This window comes from Nyctibius grandis, chromosome 4 (assembly GCF_013368605.1).
Source record: "Nyctibius grandis isolate bNycGra1 chromosome 4, bNycGra1.pri, whole genome shotgun sequence".
NCBI classification, from domain to species: Eukaryota; Metazoa; Chordata; class Aves; order Nyctibiiformes; family Nyctibiidae; genus Nyctibius; species Nyctibius grandis.
This window is the reverse complement of record NC_090661.1, coordinates 27,392,592-27,414,724: the sequence shown is the minus strand read 5'-3', so window position 1 is coordinate 27,414,724 and position 22,133 is coordinate 27,392,592. Positions and strand designations below refer to the sequence as shown.

Here is a 22,133-nt window from a genome sequence, read left to right as displayed (position 1 = left end):
AAAAGGTTCCTGTCTGTGTGGCATGATACTTCTGTTTGTGAACTAATTCTGGTTATGTTCAGTCTATTAGTTGGCATCCCTGTCCATGCTACTTCCATTTTGTTCTGGAAAACGGATGTGGAGGCTAAAGATGTTTGTCTGTGTCAGTACTGTTTTCAGAAGGCAAAGAGATAATATCATTCTGTAGTAGGAAAGAAAGGAATCTTTAAATTATTATCATTCTTCAGAAGGGCTTCCAAGGATGTCTTTTTGTATTACCAAAAACTCTTTTCACAATTAATTCTCTAATTTTCTTTAATCTGATTTAGTCTGTCCTTTCCCTCGAGCTTTATGGATAGATGGGAAGTGGAAACAGTTGGGATGCATCATGCATCTGCTGTTTTTTCCGTAAGGAACTCTTATTGGCTCATGGGATGCGTATGCTCCAGGGAGGATGCCGTTAGAATCTGCCTGCACTCTTGTTCTCTACTGTGTGATTTCTTATGCTTGGAACTATCCCTAGGCATTTCACAGAACCACACCTATATTATAGACTAACCATGGTAGATAAATATGCCATTGTCTGTTTTAGGCATGCTTGCAATGCTTTGAAAATGCCTCCCCCCCCTCCCTTTTCTTTTTGTTTTGTGCCAAAGTGCTGGTATCTTTTTAGGACTCACGGCATTGGCATGCACTGCTGCCTTGCCAAGGAGGATGGTAACACACAAAGTAGCTGCACCAGTATAGCAAGTCCATTCAGGTCTGACTTTAGAAATTGTTCCATGTTCTGTCAAGCTCTGCAGAAGGTGTGGGGGTGTTCTCGACTCATTTGCGCTGTCATCTGTGTTTCTTGTGTTAGTAGAACCACTGTAGTGTCTGGATAATAGGGATAATGGACTTCCTAGAATGTTGCATATTTTTATGTATAAAACTACAAGCAGTGTTTAATGTTGATATAGTTGTTAAGCAGCAGAAGTGTAAAATGGCTCATGTGAAATGGGGACTGCTTGTCTGCTTCTTTGAAAGCTTTGCACAAGCAATAATAGCATGTGCTATACCAGAGATAATGGCTGGAATCACTTGAAACAGACTCAGAAGAAGTAACCAACATTTCAGTGGTAAAGATTCCATAAGGATTATTAAAATGTCTAAAGACAGGTCAAATCTACCATGAATAGTTCATAGTGTGCCTCAAACTGTGTTTATTCCAGGTCCACAATGAGTTAAGTGGGGTTCCTGGCCACACAGGTGAGGTTGGCTGGTCCTGAGGTACTTGCACCTATTTCTCATAGCTTAGCAGATACCTGTCTCAGTATACTCAAGGTGTGTAGTGTGAGAAAAGGAAACATAAATCAACCAAAAAGTGGGCATGAAACTCCTGGCCCTATCTATGTTTGTTTCAGCTTTCAGTTTAGTCCGATTGGTATGGATCTTGAGTTCACAGTAAACAATGCAGTAAGGTCAGGCATAGTGACTATAGATTTGAACTGAGTACAGACTGTCTTGGCTGAGAATAAAGAGAAATTCAGGATGTTCCAAGGACATTTCAAAAGGAACTAAATTTTCCATTCTAGACATGGCTGGAAATCTGGTCTTTCACAAGGCAAGTTTTCAGTGAACCAGAATTCATGTGGCTTCTGTCCTGTAATTCTTGCTGTCTTTTTCATGTCTTCCTCTTTTTTCTCTTATAAGTTAATGTCCCACTATATGCTTTTCACTCAGTGAGTTAGTAAATTGAATTGTATGACCCAGATTTATATTCTAAAGGTATCCATGTACTGGTGAACTGTGCAGTATGATCCCTGTACCAGATAAAAGCTGGAGATAATGGAAGGAGAGGCCTCATTCTGGTACCATCCTAAACTATGGAAGAATTGCAAGGAAAGCAAGGCTTAACATCTGGCTGTTGGAAAATACCCTTCTGCTGTCTTTGTATCATTTTTTTCAAGCGATGGTTTAAATACTTGCTGACTATCATACAGTTGAGTGTAAGGCTGGCCTATCAAAGCTGGAAACCTCTGTGTGAGGAAAACGACAGTAAGTGAGCTAAGTTGGGTTGTTTGTTGTGTTCAAGTTATTCTTTGTCTAAATGACTTTGTTCCTCTAGCTTTGTGTCTAGAAAGAAAAGACACTTCTAAAAAGACTGAAGACTCCAAGGGGTAGATGAGACAGGGGTGCTGCACAATTCATGTCTCTCGGGACTAACGCTGGGTATCGTCTGACACAGATGACTCTAAACTGATAAAAAGTCTGCTGCAGTTCTTTCATGCTACCATATCTGTTCTGTGGTATGGTGCTTTTCATGAGTGTGTGTGTGTTTATACAGACTTTTATTTCTGGGAGGACTTTAAATTGCAGAATACCATGCAGATTGTCCTCTAAGAAGTTGTGCTACAACCTAAAGTGTGGGTGTTTGAGGAATTTTGAAATGTAGAGGAGTGGCAGTAATAGAATTGTTGTTTTGAACACTTTTTTTCTTGAGTTACTGGTAGGCCGTGGGTAGTTCTGGCTCTGGCCTTTGTCTGTGTCTAGGCTACTGTGTCTATTTCTACTAGTTCGTGAGTATTGCTGACAGCTGCTACAGTATGTGGGTAGTGGTAGTTCTCACCAACCTGTTCACCGTCCTTATGAGTGCTTATTTAAACTATAGTGTTCTGTGATATGTGATATATTTGTGTTGTATGTTTCTGTGGTGGCCTTCACTTCTTTGCTTTTCTCCTTTTCTTGAGTAGAAGTTACAGGAAGTTTCCTCTCAAGTGCTGCTTGAGGATTCAGCCTTCAAAGGGCTGGTTTCAAGGTGTTTGGAAAGAGAAAGCACATTGTAGAAGACCTTTTCAGAAAAAGCAATCTAGAGTTAAAGGAGCTTGAGAGAAGAGACTATCAACATCAAAACCTATACCATCTCAGAGTCAAGATAATCTCTCTGTTCAGTTCCAAGTGGAAATATCTCTCAGTTGTTTGATCTCTTTCTGTTCTAATGTACTTAGTGTGTATAATCTAGGAGCTAGAGAAAGGATGATAGCAAATCTCTGAGAAAGAAACTACTTTACCTCTTTATTGCCTGTAGAGATGCTGTCATCTGTAGTTCTGTGATCATATTATGTTCAATCAAATTTTGCAGATTCCCTTGGCTGCATGCTCCTATCTTTTCTTTGTGCCTGCACAAGCATTTGTGTGGCTGCTTGGTGAACCAAGTCATAGAAATAACCTAGTAAAAACAAAAGTGGCAAAGACAGAGAAGGGAGGGTGTTAGTTTTAGTCCATATCAGTTCCACAACCTGGTTCACCATGTAACTTGAACGAGCACTTCCACCAGCACAGAGGAGGGAAGGACTGCCTCTCTCCCTATCAGCCTGAAAGCAAGCTTTCAGGCAGATAGGGAGAGAGAGGCAGGACTTTAATGCCTGTTTGTGTTGGTGTATACACATCGTCAACTGTGGTGTCTGATTCCAGCCAGGAGTAGGAAGGTGAATTCCAACAAATATTGATCTAATGCTCTTTAATTGCTGTTATCAGCCATTACTAGACCTGTGAAGAAGCAAGGGATTGAATGGGGGAAGGCAAAACACCTAAACTTGGTTCTAATTCTTCTACCTCTTGCTCCAATCCAACAAAACTTCATCTTCCAAAAGAAAGCCTTTGTCCTTTTGTGTCTCACTGTAACTATGGCCTTCTTAAGCATAAGTAACCAAATAAAGAAGACTGCAGAAGCCCCTGCAGAATATCTGCATCAGTCTGGTCTCCCTGCGTTGCAGTGGAAATCAGAAATCTTGGAAAGTGCTCAGATCTTTTTTTTAAAAACTGACAGGAACTTTGATGCATGCCATTGCTTGTATGCAGCTTCAGCCGTTCCAAGGACATTGGAAGCCCTGCATATGTTCCTAGTATGGGTCTGCTGTTTTGAAAATTTTATGGTTTTGATGGAAGTCTTCATATTGCATACCTCAACTAGCTCCTTTGCAGAACTGTGGGAAAGATGTGTAATGAATTGCAGTCATAAGAGATGTTCTTCAGACTAGAGAATAGGAGAAAAACCACAGGGTATGGACCAGTTACCATAATCTTTTATGGTCTTTTAGCCTCTCAGTTACTCTATAGTCATTGCATATGTTTTTACTCCATTGTGAATGCAGTTTACTTTCTCCACCTTCACTGAGGGGTAGGATAGTCTCTGTTGTAGAGGAAGAACATATGTTTTGTTACCACTGAGGAGCAGAAGTTCCTCAAAGTCATACTTCTATGTTATCTCATGGTAACTTCTTCCTATGCCCATATCTGTAACTGAACAGTGAGTTCCTTGAAGAGTTCTGGGTAAAGCTATTTGGAAAGAAAACAGATTAAGTAGTTCTTCAAACTGAAGGCAAAAAGATCCACTTGATCATCCCAATTTCATCTTGCTCTTCTCAAGTTTATATACGCCAAGATATTTGCAGAATATGTTGGATCAAGAGCTGTTGCAGGACAGGTCCTACAATGTTTTCAAGGATATTGTTAAAATGAAGAAACAGGAGCTTTGCTTCCTATGTCTGTATTTTCTCTGTTGTTCAGAGAAGATAATTTATAAAAGTTTTGCTGCTCAGAGAAAGTAATTCATAGTGCTGTCACTTAGGAACCTACAGCAGCTGTAATTGAGGATCTACTGAAACCATGCCACAGAGTCTTAGAAAATGTGGGGTTTTTGTGTGTGTGTGAGGGTTAAGGTTTCTTTAAGTTTATTATTCCATAATTAATACTTACTGATGAGTATGGTTTTCCTTTTGTGATAAATGTATACATACTTTTTTGTGTGCTTGTGTTCTTACTGGTATTTGGAGGGCTAATGAATAAACTTCCCCAACTCTGAACCTGGAATGTGAAGGGCTGGGAAAAAAGCAAATATGTTGCTAGACTTCGAATGTGGTTGCAAGATGCTGACAGTTACAGTGCCTTTAACTAACTTTTGATTGTGAAGTAATGAGAGAAACATCAAGAAAATTACCTAATTTTGCTGAGATTTACAGGTTGTTAGTAAATCTGTTGTACTTTTATACAAAAAAAACCCCTAAATTTTATGCTGCAGAACTGAAATATTTTAGTACAGTAATAATAATTCTCTGAATTCTGTGATAGCCTTAGGATGTAAACATGACTGAAATAGAAGCCTTACTCTGAATATGTCCCAAAAGGCAATCAGTTTATTTTTTTTTAATATAAAATAACTTTATTAATGCTTTCATTGGGATGCTCAATAAACTTGTAGTACAGTTTGAGCATCTCTGATTTTAGAGTTTCTGAGACCTTTGTTTCAGAAAATTCTGTTTTCAGATTGTTTTCAGATGTAGGTAGGGAACATGGTAATATGGAACTTGGTTACTTTTGAAGATTTTTTCCCTCTCTTTCATGAATTCAATGAAGTGTGACTGGTGGGATTGGAAAGAACAATTTTACAGTGCTTACTGAATTCTGGATGTCTATTAAGTGTAGTTATTGACAAATAGTAGTGCTGCAGTAAAATACCACTTGTGCCAAGAGGATTTTTCTATTATAAAATGAGCAGAGAAAGTAGCTGTAGTAGGAGGCAGGGGTATCTAGAGTAAATGGTGAAGATACTGGTTTTTTTTACTTCAATTGTTATTCAATTTCATTTATTTTGTGTATGATTTACAAGAAAAACTTTCGCTATTGCAAACTGCAGCATGCAGTTCTACATTTTCACAGAAAAGTGTTAGAGGTGGCAGTCGTTTGGGACTGTGGAGATCATTCTTGCTCTAGGCCACATCTAGGTTTGAGGGAGCGAGGTGCATTATATCAAATTGAACTTCTCTTGATATTCTCTTTATCACACAACTAAAGTTCAGGTTGTGTTTTTTCCTTCAGTCGTGTTTAACTGTATAGAATTTCAAATTAAGGCTGCTTTCCCAAGCACTGTAGGAATCCCAGGGATTTGCCTAAACAATACCTTTGCCTCAAACCGTTTCATGAATTTTTGCCAGTGATGTGCTGCTTTATTTGTCTGTGGTCTTTCTTGAGATCCTCTTGTACTTTTATGTGTGTTTTTCAGCGCGCTCTGCTTTTGTGGGCATGTGGTTGTGGTTTTATACTCATGAAGACTGAGATCTGTGGATGGCCATGACTGCACAGAACACTGAGGCGTTTTGGGAATGTAATTAAGGTCATGAAGTTGCTTATATGTGTTTAGTATTCCTGATTGTACCTTTGACACTCTTGCTTTTTGTGATCATAGGTTGAACCTGTCAGACATTTCCAAGCAGATTCTCTTCCCCAAGGCAGTCGATCACGGCTGACTGGATAACTGGCTGCTGGATCCATGAACAGGAATTCACTGAGATGACATAGGGAGGGGTGTCAAGGACAATGGTACAGAAAAAGAAAATCTGCCCTCGGTTACTCGACTACCTTGTGATCATCGGAGCCAGGTAATGTAAAAGAGTCTCAGCTCCACTTTTGCCTGGGCAGTAGAGTGGAGACAAATAGCCTAGCATACACGGATGAAGCCTGGCTTGGTGCTGTGGAACTGCTGTCTAGAATGCGTGCAGAATGCTACCATAGTGGGAGCATCTACTTAGGCCAGGGCGCTTTTTGAAAGATACTAGTGCAGCCAAAGGTTTTTAACATGCAGTCTTTAGACTCCTTTTCAAGGGTCTGCAAAGGGTGACTATGAACAGCCAATTTATATATGACTCTCTGGTAGCCTAAGTATCTGAACTTCTTTGCTTCTACTGGCATCAGGATAGAGGGATTCACAAATTGAAATACTGAAAGCCACATGCGGGTAAAGTAGTAGTTTGGGTTACTTTTCTAGGTTTTGAAGTATAGTCTGTAAAGTCAATTTGAAAAAAAATAATTTGGAACTTGCCTTACTTGGCTGTTTCTCCTTCTAATACTCATTTATCATCACAGGAATGACATGAATGTGTTTTTTTTTTTTTTTTAAATTCTTATTAACTACCAATAGATAAAACGTTGTGCTTATTTATGTAAAGCGTATATGAAATGTGGGGTTGGATCGTGTGCTGTTTGTCAAATACACAGGTGCTCAGTAAATGTTATTTTTCTTTATTCAAAGTTTATGCAGTGACTTTCTGCCAGTCTATTTAATGGGTGTATTCGAAAGTCTATTTTACTTTCATTCCTAAATATCAGTGGTTTATGTGTGTCAGCCTGTTGCTTTACTTCTCACTTTGTTTTCAGAATACTTTTGGTGCAATATTTAAATAGGCTAAGTGGAGGAAATGACATAATCCTAAATAATAATTATTTTTATTATTGTATTTTGTGAACAGAATAATTTAATAGTTTAGTTACTTCTTATTGTCTGTAGAAAAATAACCAAGTTTTCCATATGTGTGTCACCGACTAAGAAAAGAAGGAGGAATAAATGTTAACTGCCTGCTCCATTGGTGCATGTAGTGTCTGATGTTCTCACTTAAAAATTTGCTAGCATCACTTCTGGACTCCTACAGTTCTCTTGCTTTTTACTGGGCAGTGGTAGCTAGATTGCTAATGCTCAGAGGTCTGTTGTCTCATTAGGCACTTCAACAAACGCCTATGATAAGAGATGGAGCTGACTGAAGTAGCTTCTACTGCGAAGTCCTTAGGAGCTCCATGTGGCCTTTACCATTACATCTTGTTATCCACTCTGCACAAACAGCAATGCCTTTTGGAAGTATTCGCTTTTATTAGATGCGAATTTTCTAAATGTCTGAGAAGACTATGTCTTTGTAGCTAATATTACTGCAAAGGCATGAACTGGTGATGTATTCACTGGTACTTTGTTGATGACCTTTTTTTTAACCATTTACTGCCAAATAGACTCACTAAACAGTACCAGCATTATTTGGCATTTCTTTTTCAGCAGATGATGCGTTAGTTGTGTCCACTAATATACAGAAGCTTTTTAGAGTTTCTTTTTTCTTTTCGTATAGTATTTCAGTACTTAATTGTACAGGCAGTATAAATTTTGTTACCAAATTATGCTTTATTACTAAAGCATTTTTACTTTTTCTTTAATAAAGTATTAGTTTGGGACAATTACTCAGCAGAGCTATTTACACCAGTGATTTTCTTTTGTAAATTACAAACACGCTATTGCTACTTGTTTGGGTTTTCTCACCTCTCAGATAAGAGAAAAGCAAGTATCATTTATATTTTGAAATGGGCAAATCTAAAGTATGAGGGTGAGAAAATGTCTTGTATGAGATCCCACAGGAGAGTGATGGTGGAGCCAGATCTCCTACGTCCCATTTAGTAAACACAATACTAAATGCTAATTACTATAGAAAACAGTGAGAGATCTTTATAGCAAAGGGGTCAAACCAAAGAGAGGTTCCAGGGACATACTTTTCTTCCTTCGCTATGTGGATCTCATACTATTTCTCTGGCAGTTATTCAGTAACTTTCATGGAAAAGCAGTGGTAGGACAATAGTTAATATCTTGAAAGAATCTGTTCTTCTGGTGGAAAATTAGGAATAAACAGTATTGCCTTTCTGTCTTTGTGTTCCATTAGTGATCTGTGGTACAAAGGTTGGTGAGCCAGTGTTAAATAGGTCTGCATATTACTACTCAGCTTTTATAGTAACTTACGCTTCAAATCCAGCTTGAAAATCAAACACAGAAATATATATATATATGGTTGCTAGAACTTTTTAATTAAAATTTTACAGGATGAGGTCCCTATCATTCCACCATTTATCTGAGTGCTTTCCTAGTAAATTCTTGTTTTTGCCTGTTAGGAATTGGTACTGGATTTTCTCATTTAATTTTTCATCTTGTTCATAAATGGCTGAAATCCAGAGGGTTTTCATCTGACTGTATATTTGGAGAGGGATGGTGTATTTCCTACTGAAGTATTTCCCAGAGACCTGTGCGGTTAAATTCATTTTGGAAATCAAAGTCAGGGAAACATAACAAAACGATGTTCTCCTGGGAACATCATACTCCTGAAAGTCCTTTTCTCGGTAATATTTGAACAGGCTCCTTGATGGGCCTTGATAATGATAGTATAGATTTTTTTTATTTAACCTTTCTGCAACTGTGGCCTGTGCTAGTGATTGAGCATTGTGGCTAGTGACTGAGAAGCTGCACTTTCCCTGGAAAGTAGGGGAGAGAAGAAACAAAGATGAAGATGAGCCCACAGGCCCCTGACATGTTAATAGGAAAATACCAAAGATTTTTACTGGCATTAGTCAACTATGTATGGTTTTTTTTTTGCTTTTTATAGGCAGCCCAGTAGCGATAGTGTTGCCCAGACTCCTGAACTGCTGCGACGTTACCCTCTAGAAGACCATGTGGACTTTCCTCTACCACCTGATGTTGTATTCTTCTGCCAGCCAGAAGGATGCCTGAGCGTGCGGCAAAAACGCATGAGCTTCCGTGATGACACTTCCTTTGTCTTCACGCTCACAGACAAGGATACAGGTGTCATTCGCTATGGAATCTGTGTCAACTTCTACCGCTCCTTCCAGAAGCGAGTACCTAAGGAGAAGGGAGAAGGCACGGGTGGTCATCGAGCTCGAGAGGGACAGAAAATCCCCAAATCTGGGGATGCATCTGCACCTCAAGAGGAAGTGGGCACCGAGAGTTCGGAGAGCGGTTCTTCACTGCAGGCTCCAAGTACAGAGTCTACCCCAGATGTGAATCGATCACCGCGCACTAAGCATCTGGCCAAAGGCAGCCATCGCTCTCGGAACAGCACCCTGACTTCTCTGTGCATCCTTAGTCATTATCCCTTCTTTTCCACCTTCCGTGAGTGTCTGTACACCCTCAAGAGACTTGTGGACTGCTGTAGTGAGAGATTGTTGGGCAAGAAGTTGGGGATTCCTCGTGGGGTGCAGAGGTATGTTGAGGGGGAAGAAAGAACTTTCTTTCCTCCCACTGTTTGTTTCCAGGTCTGCAATTGGCTGTGTGGCAAATTGTGGCTACAGGTGTGGTTGCAGAAGCAGCCAAACATCAATAGTTGACCTTTTTGCTGTTTTAACCCAGGATCATGGTAGGAAAAGGAAATTTTTGTGATTATTTCTTTAAAACTTCTCTATCTGATTCTGTAACTTGGTATGATTTTCATTTTTGGTATACCTAAGGAGGCACTATCATGCTAACAACTGACTGAGCATAACCTTTTCTGAAGCTGAGCACTGATACTGTTATTGTTGCTTTGGCATATAAGCTCTGTGGCAGTGCATGTCAGGACTGATTCTCTGGCAAATTAGAAACAGCCAAGAAATAACAGAGAGAATTTCCACTTGGGGCAAGAGGGAAATGACGAAAATGTGCTTAATGAGCTTATGAAACAATCTGAACTTCAGCATGGGAGAGAAAAGACTAGAGAAGCAGGAATGACTGAAAGAGATCAAAGTACAATATTTGAAGGGGAGAGGGAGGAGAGGCAGAAAACAAAGGAGTTGTCTAGGAAGCGTATGGGAATGGGGGTTGGTAACAGCAAATTAACAGGAACTTGGTGTATTTTTAGTGTAATGTAGTGATCTTACAGATCTGCTATCATCATTCCTGCTCCAGAAGGGGGATTGGACTAGATGATCTTTCAAGGTCCCTTCCAATCCCTAACATTCTGTGATTCTGTGATAATGTTCAGTATGTAACAAAAGCTGTTGCACTGTAGGGTACAGAAGGAACAATGTCTTTCTGTATATCAGTCATGGATGTATGTCTGTGCTATTGTGCCTGACACCTGCATTCCAGGATGATATTTTCCTTTCCAATATGCTAACTGAAAAGAGAAAATATAAAATGAATCTCTGGAGAAGGAGGGGATTGTCTCAATAGTAAGAGGTATGGGGCTGTGAGATAGGTCATAATGTGAGTTAAGTAGCTTGGTACACTCCAAATTAAACTTGTCAAAAGGAAAAATGACAAGACATCTATCATTTTCATCTTTATAAGCTCTTTACTTTTTGCATGAAAGGGGAAATCTGTCCTGTTCACAGAACAGTAGCCTACTTCTTGGGTTACTGCCCTGGAATAGTTCTAGGAGATTGTCCTGGGCTTATGACTGACTCCTGCATTAGCGTATTTATCACCTGAATCCACTGACTGTTGGTGAAAAAATGATTCTGTCAGAACAAAACTTTTTGTTTTTTTTTTTTTTAATGGAAGTACGTATTAAGGGAGCTTATTTTGTTGCTTGGTTTAGTCTGATAATTACTGAGGCAGAAAAAAGCTATATTTCATGATTTCCCTCAACTCTGTGATCTCATTGATTTTTGAAAGGGATGCTAAAGTATTCTAGTGTTTGAATGGCATGTGGTATTTGAAAAATTTGCTCTTGTTGGACATAATTATTGAAGAGAAGAACTGAGTGACAGATGAGGTGGGCAAGAGAAGGAATGCTGAGCATACATCTCTGGGAACAGTAAAGCAGGAGGTTTGAATTACCATGTGGTTTGCAAGCCGTGACCTGGAAAAGTAGAGTAGTTTTGGAGTGGTGGCAGAATAAAGGTGAAACTGAATCCTTACAGCTTGCAAAAGGTTGAGTGTGCCTGTTAACAACCTAGTGTCCTGTGCGTTACAAGTGGCTGAAGGGAGAGTGGAGGATCAGAAGCGTCACAGTTCCTGAGAGGTGTATCACTTACTCAGCATAATCTCAAATTGCCCTTCCTTTGACCCCTCCAAATTTCTCTGATTTTTCTTCCTTTCTGAAGCCTCCAGTGTCATAATCTTTTTTCTTTTTCTTTGATTTTTTTTTTTTTTTTTAAGTTGTGAACTATAAGGTAGAACCTCTAATTTGAACTCATACTATTCTAAGGGATCTATTACAGTAACTGTAGATATTTATCAGGCTGAAGTTTTTTGCAAAATGGCTACAGCAGGTTTGCAGCCTTCGCTGCGCTACATCATTAAGGGCTGAAGAGGACAAGCCACTTTGCTTCCTACCCAGTTTCAAGTTTCGAAGCTCTGAAGACCCAGAGCAATGCTGTACGCATGTTTTGGCCAGCGCATCTGTGAGTCTGCAGGTCGCTAGCTTAGGGCATGGAAAAATTGCTGCTTGTTTTGTTAAGGTACCCAAATGCTTTCTAGACAGCTCTCAGAAATTTATATTCATGCTGAAATGCATCCACTCCTGCCATGGGTTATTCTGCTCTTAAGAGTCATAAAATGGAATTTAGGATATGATGAAAAAGAGTATTTTATCATGCCAAAACATCTGGGAGATCTTGGTGTAGCATGTTTTTATTATCTCAGGTTTAGTTCCTATTATTGAAAAGGTTTGTAGGACTGCTGGAAGCAGAACCCTGCGATCAATCAGTCTGCCACAATTCTGGATGAGACATGAGAGTATCCTGTGTGCATGCTGAATTTCAAGCACTAGGGTGGTGAGAGATCTTCAGAGATCTGGACCTAACTGAACCCTTTCAATGAATGAAGGAACTCTCAGATGGAAGTGACATACTTGTATTGATTCCTGCCAGTGACACACTTGTGTTGATTCCTGTGACAGAAAGATTTATGCTTCCCCAAAGAGGTTGTTTCAGTAAGCTTAAATCCCTACTTTCCATTCCTCTGTGACCAAATGTTTGTTAGCTGCATCTTTTAATTCTTGGTGGATCTTCCCTTTCCCTGGAAGACCCCTGCAGAATGGCTGTCAAGTGAAGCTCTTGGAGTATTAACCTTGTTCTTCCTGTACAGGGATACAATGTGGCGGATTTTCACAGGCTCCCTCCTGGTGGAAGAAAAGTCTAGTGCGTTGCTACACGACTTGCGGGAGATTGAGGCCTGGATATACCGGCTGCTCCGTTCCCCAATGCCTGTTGCTGGTCAGAAGCGAGTGGATGTGGAAGTCTTGCCACATGAGTTGCAGCCAGCTTTGACCTTTGCTCTTCCTGATCCATCCCGCTTCACCTTGGTGGATTTTCCATTGCATCTGCCTTTGGAGTTGTTGGGAGTGGACGCCTGCCTGCAGGTGCTGACGTGCATCCTTCTGGAGCACAAGGTAAGAAGGAAAGAGTTGATCTTTGATAGGTATGTAGGAAGCTCTGCCCTCTCCAAAACCAGGGTAGGCTGGATATGTAGAACAGCTGTCTCTTGCACTATTTGGAATCAGTTTGTCTGCAGGGGGAAGGAATAGCTCCTTCTGAGGTTCCTGTTTTGAAAAGTTTTACTCTCACTCAAAAAAGCACCTGAAGCTTGTTTTCAGACAGATTAACAGAGAGTCATCCAGTTCACCACCATCAAATCAGAGGCCTGCAGGCTGTGATCTTTGTATACCCCTGGGGGGAGTATTAGAGGTGAATGGTTGCTGCAGTGCTAATGTGAGTTTCTTTGGTTGCAGGTTGTATTGCAGTCCCGAGATTATAATGCTCTCTCAATGTCTGTGATGGCCTTTGTGGCTATGATCTACCCATTAGAGTACATGTTCCCAGTGATCCCTCTGCTTCCCACCTGCATGGCCTCTGCAGAACAGGTACATATTTTTCCTTTATTGATCTTTTGCAAAGGATGTTTCTGTGATGTTTGACACTTCTATAGGAGTAGTCCTTGTTTCCTTCCCCACTGTCTTCTCAGGGACTGTAGCAGTCTGCCTTGCAAATAATGTTCTTTGAGCGCCACTACCTATTTAAATCCCAGGTAACACCACTTATTTAGGATGTCTTCAAAGCATGCTTAGTGAATAGTATGATTCAAAACAGTAGTTCACAAGCAATGGACTGAAAGGCCGTAAATCCACAATGTTATGATGAGTATTTACCCACTACCCTCCCCCCAGCTGAGTATTAAGGTTTGTTGGGGAGGGTCCAGAGTAATATTTAAGGATGCTTGAGGGCTCTTGATTCAGGGTTTAGAAACTATTGCCTGCTATTTATTCTCCTCAGAAATATGAAGTGTTGAGTTACTTCAGCTGGGAGCCTGAGTTTTGCCAATAGTCGTGTCTCTGCAGGAGTTTGTTATTTTGCATGCAAAGATAGAGTTCAGGCCATCTTACTACTTCAGTGCTATCCTGCAACTGATGCTGCAGGTTTGTTCTTGTACCGCCCCTTGGAGGTGATCAGCTGTTCTAGATTTAAAGAATAAATTAGCCTCCTAAGCCACTGGTCTCAAGCTGCTACATGCCTTATTGATTTAAACCTTTTCCGTCTGCTGATTCCCTTATCAGAAACAACCTGAATTTTGCCTTAGGTTTTCCATGTGCATTTGAAAAAGTGTGTCTGTTTCTCTTGCTTCCTAGAGATGTTACTGTTTTGAAACCAAATTACCATTACAAGGGTAAGAGTAAAGCCATATTTACAATGGCACAGACTCAGTTTGAGCTGAGGATGTATTCATCTGTGACTTGCTGCTTCTCTAGTTAGGCTCTTACTCTGAACATCTTATTTTATTGGTCCATGATAGATGTGGCAAGCTGTTAGATTAGCTAAGGTTTTTCCAAAGAGCCATGCAGCCATATAAATTACATCAAGGGGAGGGGGGGTGCATGGGATGCTGCAATTTATTGTCTTCTAGATGAAAACTGAAGCGCTCTGAGAAGGAGCTTTTATTCTTCTTTTTTTTTTTTTGTTAAATATTTGGGATAGACATGGTGATATCAAATGCAGATCCTGTCCTTATTAAAGTCTCTCTTTCTCTCAGTTGCTTCTAGCCCCTACACCTTATATCATTGGTGTCCCAGCAAGTTTCTTCCTTTATAAACTGGATTTCAAAATGCCTGATGATGTATGGCTTATTGACCTGGATACCAATAGGGTAAGTGGTGCCCATAAGGACTTGTGGCTTTGTTTCCAGGGAACTGTGCACTTTCATCAATGTACCCACTGGGAATTTAAGAATGCCTGGCCTCAGTCTGCCTTTGCCACTCCCGTCTTAAACATTAGGATTCCATTCCTTGTTGTGTTTCAGGGTCCCCATTTCTTTTGCTCATAAGGTATTCTTTTTCAGTTAATCCATCTGTCTATATCATTAGAAGATAAATCCTCAAACAAATGATAAAGCTGTCTTCTTGAGTAATTGTGACCCTGTCTTTTATAGCCCTGCCTAATAAACCCAATGTGGTAAGAGCTTTCCAGCAGCATTGGTTGACATGATTCAGATGGGACCATGTATCCTGTTTTCTACTGGGGCATGAGCAAGGCTATTTCAAGGGAAATGTGTGTAACACCTTCTATTTGATGAAAATTCCAAAGGATGAGTGTGGGTTCATTCAAACTTCTTTTTTTTTGTGGTAAATGATAAAGTAACTCCTCCATTATTTGTGATATTGTAAACATTAGCAACCATAAAAAAGTGAAAATCGAAGTATTGATGCAGGTGTCTGTGTGTGGGGGTTGTGTTGTGGGGTTTTTTTTTATTAATTATTTTACTTTATGGCTCTTATTCCTTGGTCTCTGGAGTGGTGGAGATTCAGGAGATTCTGTTTTGGAAATGACTACAGCTGGGGAATTTTTAGTCTGTTACTGTGCTTAATTCCAGGTGATTGTTCCCACAAATGCAGAATCTTTGCCAGCATTGCCAGAACCAGAAGCTTCAGAGCTGAAAAAGCATCTGAAACAGGTAATAAGCACTTTGGGGAAAGGACTTGGATTCAGTAGGAGTTAGCAGATGTAGTCTTGCACAGCTCTTCTGCTATACTTGACAAGAATGCAAGTCAGCAAATGTAAAGCAAAATGTGTTAAAAGCAGGTGTGTATCCTAGCACATGAGATGGACGTGAAAATGTATCGGACTACTAGAATACACTTGCTCAAGAAAGTGCCCCTTGGTCAGTCATGGAGAGGTCTACTCTGAGTGTGGAGGTGGGCTAATCAGTAGGGTGGCTATAGGGGTGTCTTCTTTTGAGCTCATTTGAAATGCTCCTGGACACAATAGATGGTTTCTGTTTTTTACTGTTGTTTGGGGCTAACTTGTTTCCAGTTGGTGCAGAAAGTTCCAGATTCCTCCTCACATTTGCCATGTGGGTTTAAACTCTGACCTGATCCATCAAGCTATGATCATCTTTGTTTCCCCACCATTCACAGATCTGTGTGTTGAGGTCTCAGTCTCTACTCTCAGGTCCTGCTAAGCCATTAATCAGCTTGGGTCATCCTGGCTGATCATGTCAAGCAGGTTTTATCTCTTTATTTCTGTTTTCCTTATGCACGCTGCATGCAGTATCTAAAGGTAAAGTGTGTTACTAATGTGATGAGGTCTGCTCTTTCTCTCTCCTTGTAGACCAGGAGAGCAAAGTGTGTAACCTCTATGATACCCCAGTACCTGCTGTCAGCACAGATGGAAGTGTATTGCTTGAAGTTTTCTTAGATCCACCTTCCCTCCGCTTCTGCCTCACCCCCTTGCAACTTCAGGCACTGTTCAGCAAAACTCTCTCACTAGAGCAAAGTTGAATATCAGAAGAACACATTGCAATTTCCTTGAAGACGTATTTAAAATTCTGAGTGTTCACCCAAATTCAGGTTACATCCCTATGTATGCCTATAGGCATTATCATTAAGAGTTGACCTTTGGCAAAGGTGAAGGAGCACTACTGGTTGCTGTACAAAGTAGAGAAGACTAAATTGTGGCCCAGGTCACTAAGGTTAGCAGCCTTGTGTGCCTTTGGGTCTTAGTGTCAATGAATAAAATTCAGGATATCTGCTTTTAAAATGCAGTAGAAAGTTCTTAGCTGCATCAATAAGGACAGCAGCCTTTCCACTTTCCAAAGCAGCCAGATGTGAATGTTTGGGGGTGGGGCAGTTAGACCTCTCTCCCAAGATGTGCCTATTTTGTGGTCCCTTTTATTTCCTGTCATTTGTGATATTTGGTAGTAATAGATATTTTTTTTTTTCCTTCCATTTGTTTCTCTGTGGTCATGTGTTCGTCTTGGCTCTGATGGGCTGCTGCTGTTATCATATGATCTTCCATCTTGCCTCCAGTGTCTGGTTAGCATGACTGCAATCACTCAGAAACAGCTGCTCTCTCCTGACAACAAGGTTCTTTATTTTATTCTTTTCCACTCAATTTTCCATTTTTACCCTTTTCCTTTTGGATTTTTTTTTGTTTTATATATTTATTTTTGAAATAAAAAGATGAAGACTCAGTGGGCAAATGGGAGAAATGAGGAAGATGTAGGATAGGTCTGGGTGTCCAGAACTGATTTACCACTCATGCTGCTCCAGTGTATTTCCCTGAAGATGTTATGAGGGTTGAAGAGGATGGTAGCTTTATGGAGAGATGAAGACCTCATTCAGATGAGAAATGGAGGTTTGCAGAGATAAGGGCAGGTGCTTGTGTTAAGGTATCTTTGCATTGTCCTGGGTTATCAAACTCACTGGTTGTATGGCCAAGTTGCAAGGCAAGTTTCAAGGCCTCTACGTCCCAAGACGTATTCAAATTACACATGGGAATAACTCTCCAATAAGTTGTACACAGTGCCATACTACTAGTGGTCCAGTTTGGACTATCTGTTTTCATGTCATGAACAATCTAGCAAAGTGGACTTCCGTGGTACCCCTTGGCTGGCTCCAGGACTGTTTCAGCATTGAAGAGATCATTTTGACAATCCGCATAAAGGTGGGCCTGGAGATATTTGTTGACTCAGCGTAGGCGATCATTTAAGACAAACTAAGGGAGCATGCACAGTTATTGCAATTGCCTAGAGGGCAGAGTAGCTCTGATCTCTCTCTTGTTCCTTGAATAACTTTTCTTGCTGAATGTATGCATAATGTTGTCCTTTGTTAGGCACTGGCCAGCATGAGTCTGAATACTCAGCCAATTCTTAATTTAGAGAAGTTCCACGAGGGGCAGGAAGTGCCACTGCTTCTGGGAAGACCACAGAATGATTTGCAGTCTACTCCCTCCACAGAATTCAACCCTCTGATCTACGGAAATGATGTGGACTCTGTGGATGTGGCTACCAGGTGAGGCTGAACAGGAAGGTAGAATTGAGTCTTCATAAAGTTCACCCTTGAAGGCAGCACAGACTCTTCTATAGGTCCTATGGTGGAAGCAGCATCATCCAGGTTCTACTTTGCATTGTGGGGAAAAAAAAGAGCAGAAATTAGTGTCTATCTCAGATCTATTAACTGCATGAACATAACTATGTATCTTGAGGGGGTATTTTGTTTCTTGCATTTTCCTATAGATCAACTACCCTGATATTTGCTGGGAGGCCTACTCATGCCAGCCATTCCTCAGTCCAGGAGGTTCCTCCAGTGCATTGATGATAACTTTCTGATGCAAATGGTGGATGAGCCAACTAGGAGAGGAGCGCTGCTGGATCTTATCCTCACTAACAAGGAGGGTCTGGTTGAAGAGGTGAAGGTTGAGGGCAGCCTTGGTTGTAGTGACCATGAGATGGTAGAGTTCAGGATTTCATGTGGCAGGAACAGAATAGCTAGCAGAATCGGAACCCTGAACTTCAGGGAGGGCCAACTTTGCCTTTTCAAGCAATTGCTAGGGAAATCCCATGGGACAGGGTACTAGAAGGTAAGGGGTGCCCAAGAATAGTTGGTTAGCATTCAAGGACTGCTTCTTCCGAGCTCAAGATCAGAGCATCCCAGCAGTGTAGGAAGTCAAGGAAGGGTACCAGGAGACCTGCATGGTTAAACAGGGAACTGCTGGGCAAACTCAAGTGGAAGAAGAGGGTGTACAGATCATGGAAGGAGGGGCTGGCCACTTGGGAGGAATATAAGTCTGTTGTCAGAGGATGTAGGGAGGCAACTAGGAAAGCTAAGGCCTCCTTGGAATTAAACCTTGCAAGAGAGGTCAAGGACAACAGAAAGGGCTTCTTCAAATACATTGCAGGTAAAGCCAACACTAGAGGCAATGTAGGCCCACTGATGAATGAGGTGGGGGCCCTGGAGACAGAGGATAAAAAGAAGGCGGAGTTACTGAATGCCTTCTTTGCCTCTGTCTATACTGCTGGAGGCTGTCCTGAGGAGCCCCGGACCCCTGAGGCCCCAGAAGAAGTCAGGATAGAGGAGGAATCTGTCTTGGTTGATGAGGCCTGGGTCAGGGACCAATTAAGCAACCTGGATGTCCATAAATCCATGGGCCCTGATGGGATGTACCCGCGGGTGCTGAGGGAGCTGGCGGAAGTCATTGCTAGGCCACTCTCCATCATCTTTGCTAAGTCGTGGGCAACGGGAGAGGTGCCTGAGGACTGGAGGAAAGCGAATGCCACTCCAGTCTTCAAAAAGGGCAAGAAGGAGGACCCGGGTAAGTATAGACCAGTCAGCCTCACCTCCATCCCTGGAAAGGTGATGGAACAACTTGTCCTTGGTGCTGTCTCTAGGCACATCAAGGATAGGGGGATCATTAGGGGCACTCAGCATGGCTTCACCAAGGGGAAGTCATGCTCAACCAACTTGATAGCCTTTTATGAGGATGTAACCCGGTGGATAGATGATGGTAAAGCTGTGGATGTGGTCTATCTCGATTTCAGTAAAGCGTTTGACACGGTCTCCCACAGCATCCTCGCAGCTAAACTGAGGAAGTGTGGTCTGGATGATCGGGTAGTGAGGTGGATTGTGAACTGGCTGAAGGAAAGAAGCCAGAGAGTGGTGGTCAATGGGACAGAGTCCAGTTGGAGGTCTGTGTCTAGCGGAGTCCCGCAAGGGTCGGTACTGGGACCAGTTCTATTCAATATATTCATTAATGACTTGGATGAGGGAATAGAGTGCGCTGTCAGCAAGTTCGCTGATGACACAAAACTGGGAGGAGTGGCTGATGTGCTGGAAGGCTGCGCAGCCATTCAGAGAGACCTGGACAGGCTGGAGAGTTGGGCGGGGAGAAATTTAATGAAATATAACAAGGGCAAGTGTAGAGTCCTGCATCTGGGCAAGAACAACCCCATGTACCAGTACAAGTTGGGGGCAGACCTGTTGGAGACCAGCGTAGGGGAAAGGGACCTGGGGGTCGTAGTGGACAGCAGGATGACCATGAGCCAGCAGTGTGCCCTTGTGGCCAAGAAGGCCAGTGGCATCCTGGGGTGTATTAGAAGGGGTGTGGTCAGCAGGTCGAGAGAGGTTCTCCTCCCCCTCTACTCTGCCCTGGTGAGGGCCGCAATCTGGAGTATTGTGTCCAGTTCTGGGCCCCTCAGTTCAAGAAGGACAGGGAACTGCTAGAGAGAGTCCAGTGCAGAGCCACAAAGATGATTAAGGGAGTGGAACATCTCCCTTATGAGGAGAGGCTGAAGGACCTGGGTCTCTTTAGCTTAGAGAAGAGGAGACTGAGGGGTGACCTCATTAATGTTTATAAATACGGAAAGGGCAAGTGTCATGAGGATGGAGCCAGGCTCTTCTCAGTGACATCCCTTGACAGGACAAGGGGCAATGGGTGCAAGCTGGAACACAGGAGGTTCCACTTAAATATGAGGAAAAACTTCTTACGGTGAGGGTAACTGAACACTGGAACAGGCTGCCCAAGAGGATTGTGGCGTCTCCTTCTCTGGAGACATTCAAAACCCGCCTGGACGCGTTCCTGTGTGATATGGTCTAGGCAATCCTGCCCCGGCAGGGGGATTGGACTAGATGATCTTTCGAGGTCCCTTCCAATCCCTAACATTCTATGATTCTGTGATCATCCACTTTACCTGGACTTAGTCTGATATTGTATCCTTAGCTTAAATCACAAGCCTTGAACTACAAAAAAAGCTGGAGACTTAGTTGTTACCTGAGCTAGCAGATATGAGAACGATGTCCCACATTGGGTGGGTCTTGGTGTTAAAGTGGTGAACTAAAACAAAGTGATTTCTTGTTAGTTTTGGTTTGTTTTTTTCTTTTTTTAAAGACAATTGTTTCCTAAGAAGACTTAGTTTTTTGGACTAGGTTACCATTCTTCAAAGGTTTGAAACATTGCCTACTGTGTACCTTTTAAAGGCTCTCTGTTGCCTTTTCTTTTGTATTCTGTGTGTTTATTTGATATACTGTCTTCTGTTTCTTTTTAGGGTTGCTATGGTGAGATTCTTCAATTCGCCAAATGTTTTGCAAGGTTTCCAGATGCACACTCGCACTCTTCGTCTCTTCCCACGACCAGTGGTGGCCTTCCAGGCAAATTCTTTTCTTGCCTCTAGGCCAAAGCAAACACCTTTTGCAGATAAGCTTTCCAGGACACAGGCAGTAGAATACTTTGGAGAATGGTCACTCAACCCTACTAACTATGCTTTCCAAAGAATTCACAACAGTAAGTTTTGGTCTTGCCTTTCCTGCACTTGGATGTAATGCAGGAACTTAAAAAGCAGAGAGATTCTAGGGAAGGACTTAGTTTAACACCATATTATTCCTGCTGGGGAGGGAAATCCAGTTCGAGGAACATTTTTCTATTTTTATGTACATCCTCATGTGTTTCTACCAAGTTAGCCCTGCTATTAGCCACTTACTCCTCCAATTAATTTTACCTCTTGTCTTGTTTGCTTACAGAGAAGTTGTCCTGTAGCCTTCTTAGAGTAGAGACTGTCCCTTCCTTTGTGCAAGACTTAGTAAGGGGTAGTCGCGCTGTGAATGAAGCCTTTGACACCAATAAATGAGTTGAATTAACTCTCTTGTTTTTTTGTGCAGACATGTTTGACCCAGCACTGATTGGTGACAAACCGAAGTGGTATGCTCACCAGCTGCAGCCCATCCACTATCGTGTCTATGACAGTAATTCACAGCTGGCTGAAGCACTGCATGTCCCAGTAGAGAAAGAAACAGATTCTGATCCCACTGATGACAGGTTAGTGGGGAGCATGACCCTAATCACATGATAGTTACTTCAGATTGCTGGGCCTCTCCTCCTACTCCTTGTTTGTAGCCTTTTCCTCTAGCCTGCCAGGCTGCTGTTTAATTTCTTTTGTCTGGGCAGAATACTGACACTGAAGTAAATTGTCTCACTGCTCTGTCATCACAGCAACCTCTTAACCCTTTGCTAGTGTCTTCTCAAGCCTCCATTTTATGTGATTCTCTATTTGTATTTTCCTGTTTTCTTTTGCTACCTTTATGCCACTTGACATTTGGTATTTCCTCCCACCCTAATGCTTTTTTCTTCCATGCAGTTTTTTCTGGTTATTTCTATTGCAGTACTACAAGTACTCACATTCATCCTACCACTCTTTCAAATCTCTACTCAGTGCACGTAGTTATGCGAAGCTTGTTAGTACTGCCCACTGCTTGAGACCTTCTGTGTTCAGTGAAATGAGAGTAAACTTTGTTATAGTAGTTTTGGCCATACGTCCCAGAGTTTTGCATCTAGTTAGC

The 22,133-nt window shown here is 41.7% G+C and overlaps 1 protein-coding gene across 13 annotated transcripts in view; it reads left to right on the top strand.

Annotated features, from left to right (window-relative positions):
• MADD (MAP kinase activating death domain) overlaps positions 1-22,133 on the top strand; it is a 77,746-nt gene that overhangs the window by 8,000 nt on the left and 47,613 nt on the right. For all 13 annotated transcript variants that reach the window (XM_068400232.1, XM_068400229.1, XM_068400226.1 and 10 more), the window contains exons 2-11: positions 6,203-6,395; positions 9,201-9,815; positions 12,623-12,926; positions 13,266-13,397; positions 14,561-14,674; positions 15,398-15,478; positions 16,833-16,889; positions 17,638-17,816; positions 20,846-21,081; positions 21,456-21,612. In XM_068400232.1, coding sequence (XP_068256333.1) covers positions 6,334-6,395; positions 9,201-9,815; positions 12,623-12,926; positions 13,266-13,397; positions 14,561-14,674; positions 15,398-15,478; positions 16,833-16,889; positions 17,638-17,816; positions 20,846-21,081; positions 21,456-21,612 — 1,937 coding nt within the window. In that variant the 5' untranslated portion in view covers positions 6,203-6,333. The remainder of the gene's footprint in view (positions 1-6,202; positions 6,396-9,200; positions 9,816-12,622; positions 12,927-13,265; positions 13,398-14,560; positions 14,675-15,397; positions 15,479-16,832; positions 16,890-17,637; positions 17,817-20,845; positions 21,082-21,455; positions 21,613-22,133) is intronic.